Below are 17459 nucleotides of genomic sequence, written 5' to 3'. Positions count from 1 at the left end.
ACGCGATGAACGGTAACGGTACCCGGAGATATGAGGCAGCATGGCACATCGGTAGCCCGATGAATGGTGACGAACCCGGAGGTTCCCGTTTTTCAACCCCACTCGACTCGACAGCGACTACTGCACAGCCATCTAGAGAAGACTGCCCCGATTATCACCGATTTCTACTGGTGGATGGCTGTTAAACCGATACCCGCTTAATAAATTTATATCGCAGTAATTAATTTTTGGGGTAGACTGTTCGCGCTAGGTGTTCTCAACACTGCAATTCCAGATTAATTTATTCTATGACCACTACGAGATCTTATGACCACTACTTCCCTCAAACATTAAAAGTTTGTGCCCAAAAAAAGTATCGACGACTTTTGGGATTTACATATAGAACTGCTGATATGTATAACAGCTGTATCAAAATTATAATTATGCTAACCCCCTTCTAACTTGTACTTATCGTATTACATTAAAAAAAATACGATAAGTATTTCGATTCGATTTCCCATAACGACCCGACCTCTAGAGGGTTTAAATTGGTGCTCAGTTTAATAAAAGCTGCCGCATGCGCCAAGACAGTGATTCATGAACATAGGCTAAAAGATTGCATAAGGGACAATCCTGTACCATTGACTGGATTCGATTCGACAGCATCTATAGATTTTCGGTGCAAAGTACACAGTTTTGCCCTGACATATACTATGAATAGTATCCATATATGAATATTATACTAAGGAAGAGTATCTACCGTGTTATTACATTGTTTTAAAAATGTATAAAGTTTGTTTTTCTCTAAAATCTTAAGTTTGACCCTATTCGACTCATCATAGTTGACCGCCGACATACTTTGAATATTATTATTATCAAATAAATCAAATAAATATACACAATGGTGTTTAATCGAATTTGAACTATAATTAGCATTTATACTAATTATACCAAAAAACTATTTCATTCACTTTCCATTAAAATTTCATTAAATTCAGAACTGTGCCAAACAACAAAGGCGATTTTCATTTATATACAAAAACAAATATACACACTTATATTCACCTAATTAACTTTTGCTGATTATCTTTAACAATTAAATTAATTAATTGAGGATAGCTGAGTCGTGTACCCTGTCATTTCTCGTCTAGACTTTGAATGCTAATTGGAATATGAAATCTAAATAAATTGTACAATTTTCCCAAAAATTGTTACAAAATAGGTTTAATAACCAGGAAGATATTCTTATACCTATATATGAATGCAAAATTGATTATAATTTATTGTGATAAACAATATAACCCTCCTACTTTCCCCCTTGATCTCATTCACATCGCGAAAAAGGCAAACTTGTTAATTTGAACAATTACTACACGTTTATCTCTCCGGAATTATTAAATCGTTTCATTGATGTCAGAGTATTGCATTACAAAGATCTATTCGAATGAATGAAATAATTATTTTGCGCTCATGATATTCATTCTCGTACGAGAATTCTCTCATACACATCCTTATCTAATTATTATGTGAATATACAGTAGCGAGCACAAAAAATGCAACAACGAGTAAAATTATGTTCAAGTGTGCTTATTTTAAAACTATTTCTACTCTGGTAAAAAATTTAATTTTTGTACACTGAATTTGGAACGAACTATGGTTAGTTTGAAAACTAATAATTGAAATAACAAATAGCAAAAGAAAAGAGATATATTAGTCACCATTATTTTGGTAAAAAATTTAATTACAAATCGTTTCATTTTTATGGCTAGCTACTGTATAAAGATAATTTACTATTTTTATTTATTAATATTTACTTGATTAAAATTTGCAGCGACTGGCTATTAACTAAATTAAGGGTATATTAGCTGTAAAAAATCTACATATAAAAAATTTACTGATCATTTTTTTTACTAACGGGTCAACCAAGCATGATTCTATTTTTATGCCTAATACTACAAAGTAGAAGAGGTATTATGTCTTTGTGTATTTTATGATAACATACAAAAGGAAAAGAGAAAGAACCAATGATATTATTACAAAATCGACTACCACAATCGACGTATATATGTCCATTCATTTATCCACGATTAATAAACAGGACACATACCCATCCCACTATGGGCTAGATATCCCATTTTTGGTCATAATTAGAGCAGTGGGTTTATGAAATAAATAAATATCGCATATAAGGGTTTTGAGGACGCTGATTACGATTTGCAAGAAAACCGTACAATTTTAATAGGCTGGATCGAAAATGGCAATCAATTTATTTCAAAACTTGAATTAATCAAATTATTTTTGAACACATGTGAAATCAGATTTTGAAAATCAAATAAAATGAATCCAAAAATAGCGGATCAAACTAAATATTATCGTATTTTTATGTATTATGATCTTAAAACTATAGCATACCTTGTAGTCCTACACAATATTCAAAGTTCGGATATAAATGTGTGTGTTGTGATTATAAATGTCTTGCTGAGGGTCTTTTAACATATAGTTCACAAGAAATGGTACTTTGATCGAAAAATTCTATCCTACTACATTTCGATTTCGAAATTATTGGCGACAACGGCTAATGACTAATGATCACAAGTAATTTCCATTGCTCTCAATACTAATTGTCTGTGGCTGTGCAAAATTTCAGAGCTGTATCTTAAATTTTGCGACCCGTATCGTGATTTAAACAGACGGACAGACAGACGTATAAATCGAGATAGAGGTTTATTATGTTCAAGAATATATCCGGTGAATATTCTGAGGTGTTGCAAACAGACGAATTGGTTGTATATTGTGGTTTCATTGGATAGTAAATCTCTCTATCAAAATGTATAAATCCGTCTTTAGATATACTCCCCAGATAAAGGTTCCGCCCCATTATAGTTATTTTTATGATTTTTACTCTATTTTCAACCGAATATTGGTAATTACAATCTCAGCCTTATAGCTAATGATTGTATATGCAATGTTGGTTCGATTTATAAATGTCCATCCGTCTGTCTCGTTATTTAGTTGTTGCGCACGATTACTATCGAAGGGAGTAAACAGCCATAAACAGTCAACATTTTGTAAAATTAATTTAATGCTAATTGAATGACCAATTAAATACATTGTTTACACATCGTAATATTAAAAAAAACTACATCAAATTCGAAGATGGGGTCTATAGGGCAATATCTTCAGGCCAAGATGGCCAACTCGCTGATATAAAGCGAGTAATAAAACTTGTGTGTAATTCAGCAAAATCGTCGAAGTAGCATTTTCACAACGTAGTGGCAGTAATTTGTTATTTTGGGTTTTTAGTGCTTGGATTTATTCTTCAAAGAACATTTTCAATATTGATCCTGATTTTGATATACCACTCATATAAAGGCTCTAGTCGAATTATCCAACTTTTAAAATTGTTCAACCGTACGTTTAATTATAATCTCGTTAACTTATATGCATATAATTTGCAATTAACAACATTGCTAATCACATAGAATAAAAAGTCTGCTTAATAGATAATTGAAGCCGGTGCTATAAAAATATAACCGTTTATCGTTCGAAAAAAAAACATTTTACAAAACAGTTCCCATGTTTTACCACCGGATCTAGTTTACTCTTGATCAGCAATTTATTCCATGTGATTAACAATACTTTTAGTTTTCAAATGATTTGAATAAAATATTAATCGGTCGATTAAAACCGACATAAAAACTCGGGGCTATTATTATTTGAAAATCCGGTTAAAGATTTTCTGGGCAAGGGTCAAATGTGAAAAATGAGGACGAAAATATACAAATATCGATTTATTGTATTTTAGGTTAAGGGTAATTTAGTATGCTGTACCAAATTTCGTGCAAATCGAAAGATATTTAGGGGCACCGTTTACCTTAAATCGGACGAAAATATATATGGGAGCTATATTTAAATCCCATTTTCATCATAATCGGATGATAAATGCGACCTGTACTTTGTTTAAAATTTAACATCAACAGACGGATGGATTCTATGCATATTCTCAAAAGGAACCTTGGGCCTATTTCGTTACCTTTTGCCTGTTACAAACATATGCACAAAGACATACTACCCTGTACCACAGTGTGGTGAAGCGTATAAAAAATCTAATAATCAATGTGAAGGTCGGTCTATAAACTAGAACATCCCATGAATAGTTTTGATATGGAAATTAATCACACAAAAATGCCGTTAACTCGATTTGATATAGATTTGTCCGACATTATCACAAATTATATTTATAGAGCGAGCTTGTTTTGGTTTGGTTTGTTTTTCATTGTTCTTCAATTCCCAATTTGGAACAACGAATAATTGATTAAAATCGTATCGGCTTGATAATCTAATAATCGTTGCTGCTGCCAATGCAAATGTACTTACTACATTTAATACAGTAAAACCAATGAAGGTAAACAAAACGAATGTGTGATAACAATTGTAGGAAAAAGTCAAAATTCATGGAAGGAAAAATATCCTTATTAATTTAAATTTAATTCAAGTGCCATTCTAATAATATTTAAATTTTAATCAGCAAAACCAAAATTTCAATCCAATTTTGGAATTTCAATCCACGCCACCCTCGTATCTGCTAGATAACATAAACATAAATTGTCCATATTCATATATTCGCATTTACAAATGCTTCAACACATGCAAATGCTGATGATGACGACAACAACGATGATGATGATGTGCATATTCATGTACAAGGTATCATCAGGTAGGCTAACTAGTTGGCGGCCAAATGACGTGCGTGTTGCCTGTAAATGAAAATGAATGTTAATGTTAATGAATGCACGCAATTACCAATTATCGCTTGACAACTTTGTACAACCAAACCAAAAACAAACACTACAATGTAATTAACCATGTAATCAAGTTCATGTCCAATAACATTTGTGTACAGACAACTGATGGATTTGGAATTAATAATTCCTATAATTTTGGAATAAATTAATAGAATAGATTTATTAAAATAATTACAAATGTCATAAGGTGTAACACACCCACCTAAATTGTTATTAGAGAGAAATTGTGACAGATCAATTATTCATTTGATATTTTAAAAAATGATCCACAAAATAATTTTCAAAAATGCATTCAGCGGACAATGAGCCAGCTATCCTCAGGTGGTAATTGGGTAATAAATCTCTCCTCTAAAAATTATAAATATATGTTCACTTTTTCGGTTAGGCCCCATATCGCGGCACCCCTAAATTTTCTGCATTTTAGCGCGTTCCTACAACAAAACGTTTTTGACTAAACATTTTTCAAAATTTCAAATAATGGACCTAGGTAGGTATTTTGATATTTCAGAGGATAAAATGTCCTTTGGCAGAACATTTTAAATATAGATCAATATTTTGACATAGACCCATAGTTATTATACTCCACCCTTATATGAAGGTTATATTAAGTTTTTTTTCCGTTGGTAATCATCAAAATAATCCCTTCCGACACTATAAAGTATATATATATGGGCAATATTGCCAATTTTTTAACATAGCTGAAGCGGAGGTTCACCCCTTTATAACTCGGGAATTACTTAAGTATATGAAAAAAAGTGAATAGTTTTGGGTTAATTGATCTGTCGTTGCAAACTGTTCATGATATTGACCTCCAAACTTTATTTTGGTGGAAGCTGTGTCGACTTTAATGTAAAAAAATGTGTAAAAACACGTTGAGGCGAACCAGTTTTTTTATGTTCTCTATCGATTTGTGACTAAACCACTCATTGCACGGTCTTCGTGTCAAAATAATACTAGAAGCCAACAAAATGGGGACTACGCCCCTTATGTACCATTTTTCAAAATTTTCACTACATGTACCTTTAAATGATGCTGACATTTTGAAGCTCGATTTTGAGTGTTTTTTTAATTCTACTTCTAGCTTTAATACGCAAACAGGAATTTATAAAAATCGATTATAAGATTATTGTAGTCGCGAATCTGCGTCATTTGATATGTATTTTGTGTATGTAGTATGCACAGCTTCAGAGTAATACTCATCCGAAGGTGCGAATTTTGTGCGATCAAATTTCTAAAAAACCTATTTTTCGGGCCAAATTTTTAGATCTGTCAACTGAATGATATGGGTACCCGCGATCAATAAGGTTTTTTACGTTTCGGATGATATAAAATCTTCTTCGTGAAAATCCATCTACTAGAACGGCGGGAACTGGCCTTCCAAAAACACGAAATTTGGCAAAAAATGTTTTTGAAAATATCGCGGATTTATTTGCGTTTTCTGTGTATCATTTCCGCTTCAATAAATGACCTCATACGGATTTTGATCTTTTTCGAAAAGAGAACTTTAAAAACTTCAGCCGAAAGAGAGATGTACGCAATTTATCTCAAAAATAGATTTTGCTGGCACATCCATGGTTCTTAATGGACCACATTGAAATCGGTATAGATCGATGTATTTTTTTAGGGTGCACACCGAAATCGGATGCGCGTTAATGGCATATGGAATTTTCGGAAATTATTCGCGTTTTACGATTTTTTGGGTACTTCAATGTAACGTGCGGCACATCTTAGCCGTCAAATGAAATTTCGCAAAATATATATGAATTAGAAGATAAACTTCAGTACTTCCTGGAAACCGCATGCGCATCAAATGATTTTGAGGACTACGCGATTTAGACGCAATTTATCTCAAAAATAGTGTGAGCTGGCACATCCGTGGTTCTTAATGGACCACATTGAAATCGGTATAGATCGATGTATTTTTTTAGGGTGCACACCGAAATCGGATGCGCGTTAATGGCATATGGAGTTTTCGGGAATTATTCGCGTTTTACGATTTTTTGGGTACTTCAATGTAACGTGCGGCACATCTTAGCCGTCAAATGAAATTTCGCAAAATATATATGGATTGGAAGATAAACTTCAGTACTTCCTGGAAACCGCATGCGCATCAAATGATTTTGAGAATTACGCGATTTACACGCAATTTAAAATGTATATTTCATAATATTATTTTATTTTAAGATATATTCCTATTTATAGAATTCTAAGATTTATCGGAAGGCTCTTGATATAATCCGCAAGGCGAATACTTATACACAAAAAGTGATTATTATTATATATATCAATTTTTCGGCGAAATTCGGGTAAAATAGCAGAATAACCCCAACATTTTTTTCTGAAATTTCTTGTATAAAATTAATAAAATAAATATGATGACATTATTTTTTCGAACCAAAAACAAATATTTTTTCTCAATATCTTGTTTTGTTGTCGCTGCGATTTAGAAACCGCTACACGGACTTGTGTGATTCTGATATCATTTGATTCACCATGGTGTTTAGATTATGTAGATATTTTTAAATTAATTTTTAGGTGTGTGTATGTCATTAATATAATGAAAATATTGATGTAATCTGCTAATTTTTTTTTATTTTTCTCATATTTCGCGAATATGTGCAACTTTATCGTGATTATTATAATATATTCATATTCTTATTTTACGGAGGAAGATATATATCAACGTTTCTGGTCAATATAATAAACGGCGTAATTTTAAGATTTTTTTCTTATGCTCAAAATTAAAACCTCGATAACTTTTGCGCGCATCAACCAAAAATTTGATCGCGAACAGTTTCGGAGTCAGAACATTTTTCTCTATATGTGTACCAAAAATCATTGATGTGCCACAAAAACAAAAAAGCTGATTTTTTGAAAATGGAATATTAAAAAATTGGCAATATTGCCCATATATATATATATATTCTATGAGGATTTAAATATGCCCGTCTGTCAGTTTTAATTTCTAGCCTCTAAACGATTTGAGATAGATCGTCAAAATTTTCAATAGAGTTGTCTTTTGTCTGCAAGCAAGTCAGATACGAAGATGGGCTAAATCGGTACAGATTTAGGCAAAGCCCCACACAACGACACCTCCAAATTTCCGATATTTTGGGGTTTTTTATTGCGTTTTTCGGCCGAAATCTCTCCACTAAAAATACATAGGTACCCCCAACGGAATCCACCGTACTTTGAATCTCTGTCTTCTAATTATGTACCAAATAACCACACTAAAAATTATAAATAATTCACTTTTTTGGGTAGCGCCCATACGCCCATACAGGTACACCCAAAATTTGCGGATCATAAGGGTTTTTGACAAGTTTTTCAATCAAATTGACTGAAATTTGGTATGTTGGGTTCTAATTGGGTATCTAATCTTCCCATCAAAAATTATCAATATTAATCAAATTTTTCGAGTAGGCCTCATAAACTGTGTCCTTAAATTGTCGGTATTTTGAGGGATTTGAGTGCGTTTTTCAATCAATTTCCCTGTAATTTGGTATTTAGGGTTCTTATTAGGTACTAAATGTCTTCACTAAAAATTATAAATATAGGTCACATTTTTAAGGTAGGCCCCATATAAAGGTACCCCCAAAATGGACAAAATATTTTTTGATTTTGGACAAAGCTGTAATTTGACCAAACCTCATTATCAACGCGAAATCCCAAAACCCGAACAGATGTCAATCATGTCACAACAAAATAAAAAGCAAAATCATTTGCTTTTCATTCATCATTTACTTATTATCAGTTGTTAACATAATTATTGTTTTATAAATGCGTAAATTTGTATGTCTATATATATATGTGTGTGTGTATATATATATTAATAAAATCGCACGCTCTCCCAGGCAGTGACTGATTATTTCAGTAATTTTCCAGTCCAAAGTTCGATATTAGTAAGCAAATAAAATCGCTTAAATGAATGTTTCTGAATCATATGTGAATTAACAAGTGTACTTATGTACATATTTGTGCGTATGTGTGCGGAAATTTATATGTAAATGAGTGAATATGTAAAAATACATAAATAATATGCCAATAAGAAATTAGGATAAAAATTGTGATTTTATTGTTGTGCTTTTCACAGGAATAGACGTCCATTTAATTTTGTTGTATGATTTAAGTTTAGAAATGTGACAACTGTAACTTTGAAGTGAGTTGGGTAGGCCAACATTAAATATATAGTGTATGGGATAGTATCACATGCTGGGCAGACATTCGGAACATTATCATAGATCGTCGCCCAATTAGGGGGGCCAATGCCAGAACTTGGACATATATCAAAAGTTTCCACCTAAAGACCTGGAATGCCAAATTACAGCCACTTGGGTCCTTGAAAACATCTAAATGGGAGGGATATTAATATGTTAGTATTTAAAAATATTGATGCATGTTGAAATTTTTCGTGTATGAAATTTTTCATCCGAGAATCCGAAATGCCAAATTACAGACACGATGGAAAATAAAAACAAATAAAGAAAGTTTAAACTTCTGACGGGGCCGACTATATGATACCCTTCACCACTTTGGGTACATGCATACCGTACACATACCATTCTGTAATCTATAAAAAAAGCATATCAATCGGCAGAAATCTGAACCGATTTCAACAAAATATCAAACCCATCAAACTCTAATTAAGTACACTGTGCAAAATTTTCTCTAAATCGGACCAATTTTGGGAGTTTGGTGCACCATTTACATAAAATCGGACGAAACTATATATGATAGCTATTTTTAAATCTGAACCCATTTTCCCATTTTCATTGGGTTCGTCCTTGGGCCCAACAAATGAGCTGTGCCAAGTTTTGTTGAAATCGGTTCAGATGTATTTATAGCTCCAAATATAGATTCATCCGACAAAGTATGTATATATATATATTCGACGGGCTTCATGTTAATTGGGCTCCAAATAATCAATCAACCACCTCGGTTGAAAGAGGCGCCTAGGACCTTGAAATTACATAAAAAATGAAAGTACTATAAAATGGCATCTATATCAAAACATGCACATTCTGTAAGAAGTTTTTTACACACCAAGAACCCGGATTGCCAAATTACAGTCTCTTTGTATGGAAAATAAATCTAAGATCATTAAAATACTGAACCACTTCAGTTGGAAAATTCCCCTAAGACTTTGAAAAAATTTAAAAGTTGGCCTATCATAGCTTAGACAGAACATTTTCTACTCGAGACAGAACATTTTTTTCCGTAAGCCGAGGTTAAGAAATATTTCCAGCCGCGTGGATCTTGTGCGCAGTTTTTCCAATTTGAAACATTATGTTTCGATATGTTATCTTCCACTTGATCTTCCCATCTTATTTTTGGTCTCCCTCGTCTGCATGAACCATCAGTAGGCTCGCTTTTATATGTCTTTCATCCATCCATCATCCATTCTCACAACATGACCTTGCCAGTCGCTGTAGCTCGATACGTCTAACTATGTCGATGTCCGTGAATAAATGGTATAGCTCGTAGTTTATTTAACGTCGATATTCACCATCGACGCACATTGGCCCGTAGAAATTTTGCATAATTTTTCTCTCAAACACTAAAAGGGTTGCCTACTCTGCTTGCGCAAATACCCATGCTTCAGATCCACACAACAGCACGGGTAGTATCAGTGTGGAGTGTTAGGTTGGTCTGGCGTGAGGTGGCCTTTGTTTCTAAATTGTTTACATAGACTAGCTGTTGGTCAACACTATCCTTCTACGAATGTCAAAACTGATGCCATTTCCCTAACTACCTCAAAGCTGTAGTTTTCAAGTTTCACAGTTGGTCCAAGTCTACTGGACGTCTTGCCCTTTATACCATCAGTTTGGTCTTCTTTACTGACAGACCCACTTAGGCAGACTCCTTCCCGCGGTAACAACTTACAATGTTCGACCGATTATATCGATGTCATCGGCGTGACGAGTAACATGTGTTGTTTGGTGTACAGAGTGTGATTTCTGTTCACCTTTGCATCTCGTATGACCTTTTCCAGCAGGATGTTAAAAAGGTCACACGATAAGCTGTTACCTTGTCTGAACCATCCTTCGGTAGTGAAGGGCTGCAAGAGGTCTTCATCTGAATTTAAGTGCTGGCATTGTGCTAGTTGGGGTTGCTATAGATAACCTTTTCGGTTTACAAATACAGGACCTTCTTTTTCAGAACATGGCAACAAGATCGAGATATTAATTTTTAGTTTTCTATTTCATTTTATTTTCAGAACCCACAACCGGATAACAATGAATCTACTGCTAGAATTAAATTTCAAACAGAAAAATGCTACCAGATTTTTTACAGTTTTGGGTGGTTTTCTTATATTTCTGCTCATCAAGGATAATGCCAAATTAAGTTTGGGCTTGGGCGCCATAATGGCTCTGATGTTACGAAATCCCACCTTTGTGTATGCCTTAGTGCATACCGTGCCAAGAGATACTGTGTAAGTTACAAAATTGAAGTACGAAAATAACTGCAACTAACGTCTATATTTTGTAACTCCCTTAGGGCTGGTTATCGTTTTATAAAAATGAACATTTTCATCTTACTTATGGAATGGAAAAAATGGTCTATGGCAAGAATATTCCAAGAAAACTGCAGGAAACATCCTGAAAAAGCTTGCTTCGTAATTGATGATCGCCGTCTGACATTTCAAGATGTTGAAGATTATAGCAATAAAATTGGTGGTTATTTTAAGGATAAGGGTCTACGGAAAGGTGATTGTGTAGCACTTCTAATGGAAGGACGTCCGGAATATCCTGCAATATGGTTGGGCCTATCTAAAATTGGTGTAGTAACAGCTTTAATTAATTCCAACCTGAGGCGGGATACTCTCATCCATTCTCTCAAAGTTGCCAATTCTAAGGCCATTATCGTTGGCACCGAATTGGTGGAGGTTCTGAAAGAAGTTATCGATAATGAGGATCTCAGATCGCTACAAATTTACCAATTCAGTGATGAGGAACAGCGGACAAATGATAATTTGGTTTTGATGAAGGGTAAGTTGGGTGATGAGTGGAGGGTTGTAATGTTCGAGGTTATTCGAATTTAATATTTTTGTGAACATTCCAAGGTGCTGTGGACTTGACGGGAGATTTGAAATATCAAAAACCTGAAAATCTTTCGATTTACATAAATGATTGCCAGCCAAAGGATAAACTTTTGTATATTTATACATCGGGTACCACAGGACTACCCAAAGCGGCTGTTATAACAAACCAAAGGTAAGAACTTCTAAAAATTATTTAAAAACGATTCTGCTATAGGCTTCAAAATTGTCTAAAACCTTTTAAATGCAGAAAATGTGAGGATTGTATAGGGTTATGCCAAAACTATATTAAAATTTGTCAAGAATTTTGTATGTAGGCTATGTCGAAATATGGTCCTATATTAAATATATCCTTCAAAAATATTGGACTCTTCAATTATTAAATGTTACTAACATCTTCTACAAACCGCAAATGTTGCGGATCCTTTACAAAGGGCTATGTCAACACGAGGTCATATATCGAACATTTTCTGTAAATATGTTTTAACCCTCAAAGATTCCGGAATGTCAAATTGCTACCCCTTCAGTTGGAAAATGAGTCTAAAACCTTTAAAACCCCAAAATGGAGTGGTACATCGGGGCTGTAAAAACGCATTGACCTATATTGAAAATTTATTGCGAATAAACTCATAATTTAACTCATCTTATATCAGCTGTTCTGATATAAGAAACAGCTGACGTGTAGAACAGCTGATTGCCTGCGAAGATGTTGTAATACTCTCCAAGAACCCGAAATTCCCCATTACAGCCTCATAATATAGAAAACGTTACTAAAATCCTCAAAACATGGTCATGTATCGCCTCTCCAAGATCCCGGAATGCCTTCAGTTGGAATTTGCGCTTAAAACCCTAAAATGGTGCAGTATCATTATATATATTTCCCAAATAATGGTGCCGCCCCTCATGGATCTATATAGAAAAGTTGCTGCCAATTACCAAATACATAGCCTTTGGTTTATTTGGTCCTTACCTAGGCAGCTTTATTAAGATAGCACCAGTCCAGCTGTTAAAACCAAAAAATTAAAAAAAAAAACAGAATTATAAATGCAAATCTCCGGCAATACATTTAATAACAAACATTGTTTGTTTGTAGAAATTCGCCTATGCGGATATTTTTCTGAGTATATTGTGGTCCTTACAGCTGATCTGTAAAACAGCTGATTTGCAGAACAGCTGATTTGCAGAACAGCTGATCTAAAGAACATCTGATATAAAAAACAGCTGATTTATAGAACAGCTAATGTAAAGAACAGGTGATCTTAAGGCATTGTTATTTCTAGAATGAATATTCGTCCTCGTCAATGGCTTTGATATTTTTCTGAGTATACTGTGGTCCTTACACCTGATCTGTAAAACAGCTGATTTGCAGAACAACTGATCTAAAGAACATATGATATAAAAAACAGCTGATCTATAGAACAGCTAATGTAAAGAAAAGGTGATCTTAATGCATTGTTATTTCTAGAATGAGAATATTCGTCCTCGTCAATGGCCTTGATATTCCTTGAAAAAAAAATATTCTTTAAAAATATAGGGATATAAAATCCTTGGAATATCATATTCTCAAACATATTTTTGGTCCTTACAAAGTAGTTTTTAGAAATCAACCCTGGTAGAGATGTTGATCCTAAACGAATAAATATTTTTTACTAATTTACGCTTGTCGAGCTCTTGGAGCTTTATAAAAGATTCATAAAAAAAGTCGCGTATGTTGATTTGTTGAGGCTTCTAGATCTGTTGATCCATAGAAAATATTTCATTTTTAATCATATCTTTATTCACATCTTTAGAACAGATGATCTGTATAACAGCTGAGTAAGAATCAGCTGTTGTACGTTTCTCTATTAATCTCCTTAGAAAATCTCCCCGATCAAGGCCTATTAGTAAGATCATCCAGGCAGACCAGATGCATATTGTGAATTGACTTCCATTATGAAAACGTTAATAACGTCCAAAAGTTTTAGAAAAAAACTGCCGACTTTCGCTTGCTGTCTGCTCTTATTAATAAATATTGTTTCCGATGTTCTGTTTTTCTAAAAACGCTCCTATTTTCACAAATCAGCTGTTTTGCAAGTCAAATATCAGCTGTTCCATAGATTACGGATAAAACCTTAAAAAAACTATTTCGACAGTACCGAAGTAGAAGGACAATACTAAAATACAAAAAAAAAATGGGGAGATACCGAAATAGGGGGCAATCTAAAAATAAAAAATGGACCCATTTTAGATTTTTTCTGCAAAATGTCCCCAAAAATTAAGAAAAAAGAGCTACACCAAATAGCAGACTGATATTAATAATTTTTGATAATGAGAACCACAAATATTAAATTGAAGACACTTCGCTTGAAAAAGTACTCAAAACAACAAACCTTCAGACCTGTTGGTTCTTGAAAAATATTCTTTAAAATTCTACATTTATGGTTATGTAGGTATTTTTGAAAAATATATATGTTTTAAAACAAATCTCTTTCCACATATCTATATTGAATTCTTGAAACACACAGTAGTCTGTATAACAGCTGAACTACAATCACCTGTTCTGTATAACAGCTGAATTACAATCAGATGTTGTACGTTCTTCTATGAATAACGCTCCCATATTCTGCTAATCCACTTATAGCCTCAATAATGTCACCATACGTTTCGTCCTTGCCAAGAAAATAAATCTCCGAGATATTCTACTCTTCTTAAACAGGCTCGGACTTTCTGTAGGTCTATAAATAATCAGCTGTTTCATATTGATACTTTTTGGTAGGAAGATTTGCCTCACTAAGAAAAATCAAAATATCAAATAAGAGACAATTCGATTGAAACCCTTGCTTAAAAATCTACAAAATGCTAAGCAACGCAAACCTTGATAAATATTTATCTACTTTTCTTCTTTCCAGATATCTCTTTATGAGTACGGCAACCTATCATATGGTTGCAATTACCCCCAACGATATTATTTACAATGCCCTGCCACTTTATCACACTGCAGGCGGTGTGGTAGGAGTGGGTATTGCCCTAATTCACGGAAGTACAATAGCTTTGCGCAAGAAGTTCTCAGTTTCACAATTCTGGAAAGATTGTATTAAATATAAGGCCACATGTGCCCAATATATTGGTGAGCTATGTCGTTACCTATTGACGGCTCCATCGAAACCCGAAGATACTCAACACAGCTTGCGGCTTATGTATGGCAATGGCTTGAGGGAACAAATATGGTCACAGTTTACAACACGTTTCAATATACCTAATATTGCTGAGCTCTACGGTTCAACGGAGGGCAACTCAAATTTGGGTAAGTTAGCTTCTTTCCTCCTCTTTTTATTCTCCTTCATACTAAAATATTTTGTTGTTTTCCCTTCAGCCAATGTTAGCAATCAAGTCGGAGCTGTGGGATTTATCCCCATGGCCATACGCCATATTACCCACCTTCAAGTGATACGTGTGGACGAGGAGACCGGAGAACCCATCCGCAATTCGAAAGGTTTCTGTATACGTTGTAATCCTGGTGAAACTGGTCTTTTGATTGGTAGAATTGATGCCCGCAATGCCTTGACCACATATAATGGCTATGCCGATCGAGGCGCTTCGGAAAAGAAACTTTTACACAATGTTTTCAAAAAAGGCGATGTCTTCTTTAATTCCGGTGATATGTTGGTGGGTGACCTATTAAATTATTACTATTTCAAAGATCGTACAGGCGATACATTCCGTTGGCGTGGTGAAAATGTCTCAACGCAGGAAGTTGAGGGTATTATAACAAGTGTGATAGGCTTGCAGGATTGTGTGGTGTATGGTGTGGAGGTAAATAGTTTTCTTAAATAAATAAAATAATCAATAAATTAAAAATGCTTTCGATTTTCCTCAGATTCCTCACGTTGAAGGTAAAGCCGGCATGGCTGCCATTGAAGATCCTGATCGTAAAATCGATTTTCAACATTTATCTGTGGGTATACGCGCAAGTTTGCCAACCTATGCGAGACCCTTGTTTGTTCGCGTCATGGACCAAATACCTCGAACCTCAACCTTTAAGATGAAAAAACGTGAACTCATGTTGGAAGGATTTAATATTGAAAAATTCAAGGATCCTTTGTACTACCTCAATAGCGATGGTATTTATCGCCCAATAACCCAACCACAATTCGAAGCCTTAAAGAATGGTACAGCCGGATTATGAGAAACCACAAAAGCAAATGAAAGACTTTTTATATATCGCATCGTATGTTTTTTTTACAGCTGTAATTTCATTGCATATGAGTATATATGTATGTGATTATAGGTAGTATGTTTATAAGCAATTGCCATTAAGTAGAGTCATCCTATTAAACAAATAATTGATTAGAGAACAAATTATTGTTGTAATATATAAAAAATAAATATAAAATTATTATTAGCCATAGAGTAGTGAGATCGTGAAATATTGGCGTTGCCATATTTTGTTATATTTTTTCAAATTATTAATATTTTTTTTTTTTTGTTATTTATGTTTTAAAAATCGTTAAATCAGTGCACCAAAAAAGACAATAAATTATATATGACATTAATATTGAAACATAATTTTGAAAATATACACGGTAAGTACAAATTACTTCTATTTCGGGATTTAACTTAGGTGAACTGCCAAGAATATGGATTTTTTTCCAAAAAAGAAGCTAAAGGACATTAATTAAAGGCAAACATATCAGAAAAAGTAATGGAATTTACGAAAGAAAATTGAAGCCATTATATTGTGCATCGGACTATCCGATATGGAAAAGGATGGTCGGGTTATTTTGGACTTTTGGATTTCATCGACAACAAAATTGAGATACCAAAACCCTTGGAAAATGGAGCAGTAGAGGCTTCTGAAAGAGATCATAGGAAAAGGTCGAGTTTTATCGCAAAGCAAATTCATATGCGAAGACAGTTATAACTGATATCATAACAGATCAGATATACCAAACAGTTATGCATAAGAAACGTGCATGTGAAACCTGTAGGCCTGTGGGATGTACTCAAATTCAGATTGAGGACTAAAGGAGAAAAAATTTTGTCGGATATGATACTTATTTTACCCACTTCATCTGAAATGTTCCGTTCAAGTTGGATGATGCTTACATGGGAAGAAAATAAATCGTTGGATGAGTTGCTGATGCAAATATGCTTTTCAAAAAGGTTTAACCGATCCCAGGATAACCAGGAGTCATTATTTGTGTAGCTCAAAAGAAATTGTAGAGACGAGGATGAGAAGATATTTACAAAGAAAGAGGACTCCTGCTTTTACTGTAAGAAGAAGGGACACAGGGTAAATAACTGCCGAAAATGGATAGAAGATCTGTGAAGAATTCTGCCTCCATTAAAGTTAATACCCCCTCTTAGTACTTATCCGAAGGAACAAAAAGTATATGGAAGTGATTGGTGGATTGACAATGATTTCGAAATGTATTAAGAATTTTCGAAGTTCAATGAAACTCAAGACATGCAAGCAGCTGGAAAAGAAATTATTAAAGCATATCTACAAAAAATTATGAATATTGCTTGTACTCTTTAGGTATTTTTGTTGTCCTAAGCGAATTTCCAATATAATCTTTCACTTAACTTCTTTGAAATGAAAAAAATATAGTCTTATTTTTTCATTTCAAAGAGTGGTTGTAATTTAACACTACGGG

The 17459-nt window shown here is 33.9% G+C and overlaps 1 protein-coding gene across 1 annotated transcript; it reads left to right on the top strand.

Moving 5' to 3' along the window:
• The first annotated feature begins 11020 nt into the window (after positions 1-11020).
• LOC133335336 (long-chain fatty acid transport protein 4-like) lies at positions 11021-15988 on the top strand. The gene is made up of 6 exons (XM_061543620.1): positions 11021-11217; positions 11283-11773; positions 11848-11998; positions 14712-15106; positions 15176-15615; positions 15680-15988. Exons 1-6 carry the CDS (start codon positions 11021-11023, stop codon positions 15986-15988), a joined length of 1983 nt encoding a protein of 660 aa, XP_061399604.1.
• The last annotated feature ends 1471 nt before the right edge of the window (positions 15989-17459 follow it).

This window comes from Musca vetustissima, unplaced genomic scaffold (assembly GCF_032173495.1).
Source record: "Musca vetustissima isolate MV318-11 ecotype Yass unplaced genomic scaffold, APGP_CSIRO_Mvet_v1 utg134702, whole genome shotgun sequence".
NCBI classification, from domain to species: domain Eukaryota; kingdom Metazoa; phylum Arthropoda; class Insecta; order Diptera; family Muscidae; genus Musca; species Musca vetustissima.
This window is presented reverse-complemented; position numbering and strand designations above follow the sequence as displayed.

Excerpts from the sequence above, each read along its gene's own strand:
- LOC133335336 (XM_061543620.1), top strand. The coding sequence starts at position 11,021 with ATGAATCTACTGCTAGAATTAAATTTCAAACAGAAAAATGCTACCAGA. Across the intron at positions 11,999-14,711 it reads GCTGTTATAACAAACCAAAG|ATATCTCTTTATGAGTACGG; the intron begins GTAAGAACTTCT and ends TCTTCTTTCCAG. Across the intron at positions 15,107-15,175 it reads GGAGGGCAACTCAAATTTGG|CCAATGTTAGCAATCAAGTC; the intron begins GTAAGTTAGCTT and ends TTTTCCCTTCAG.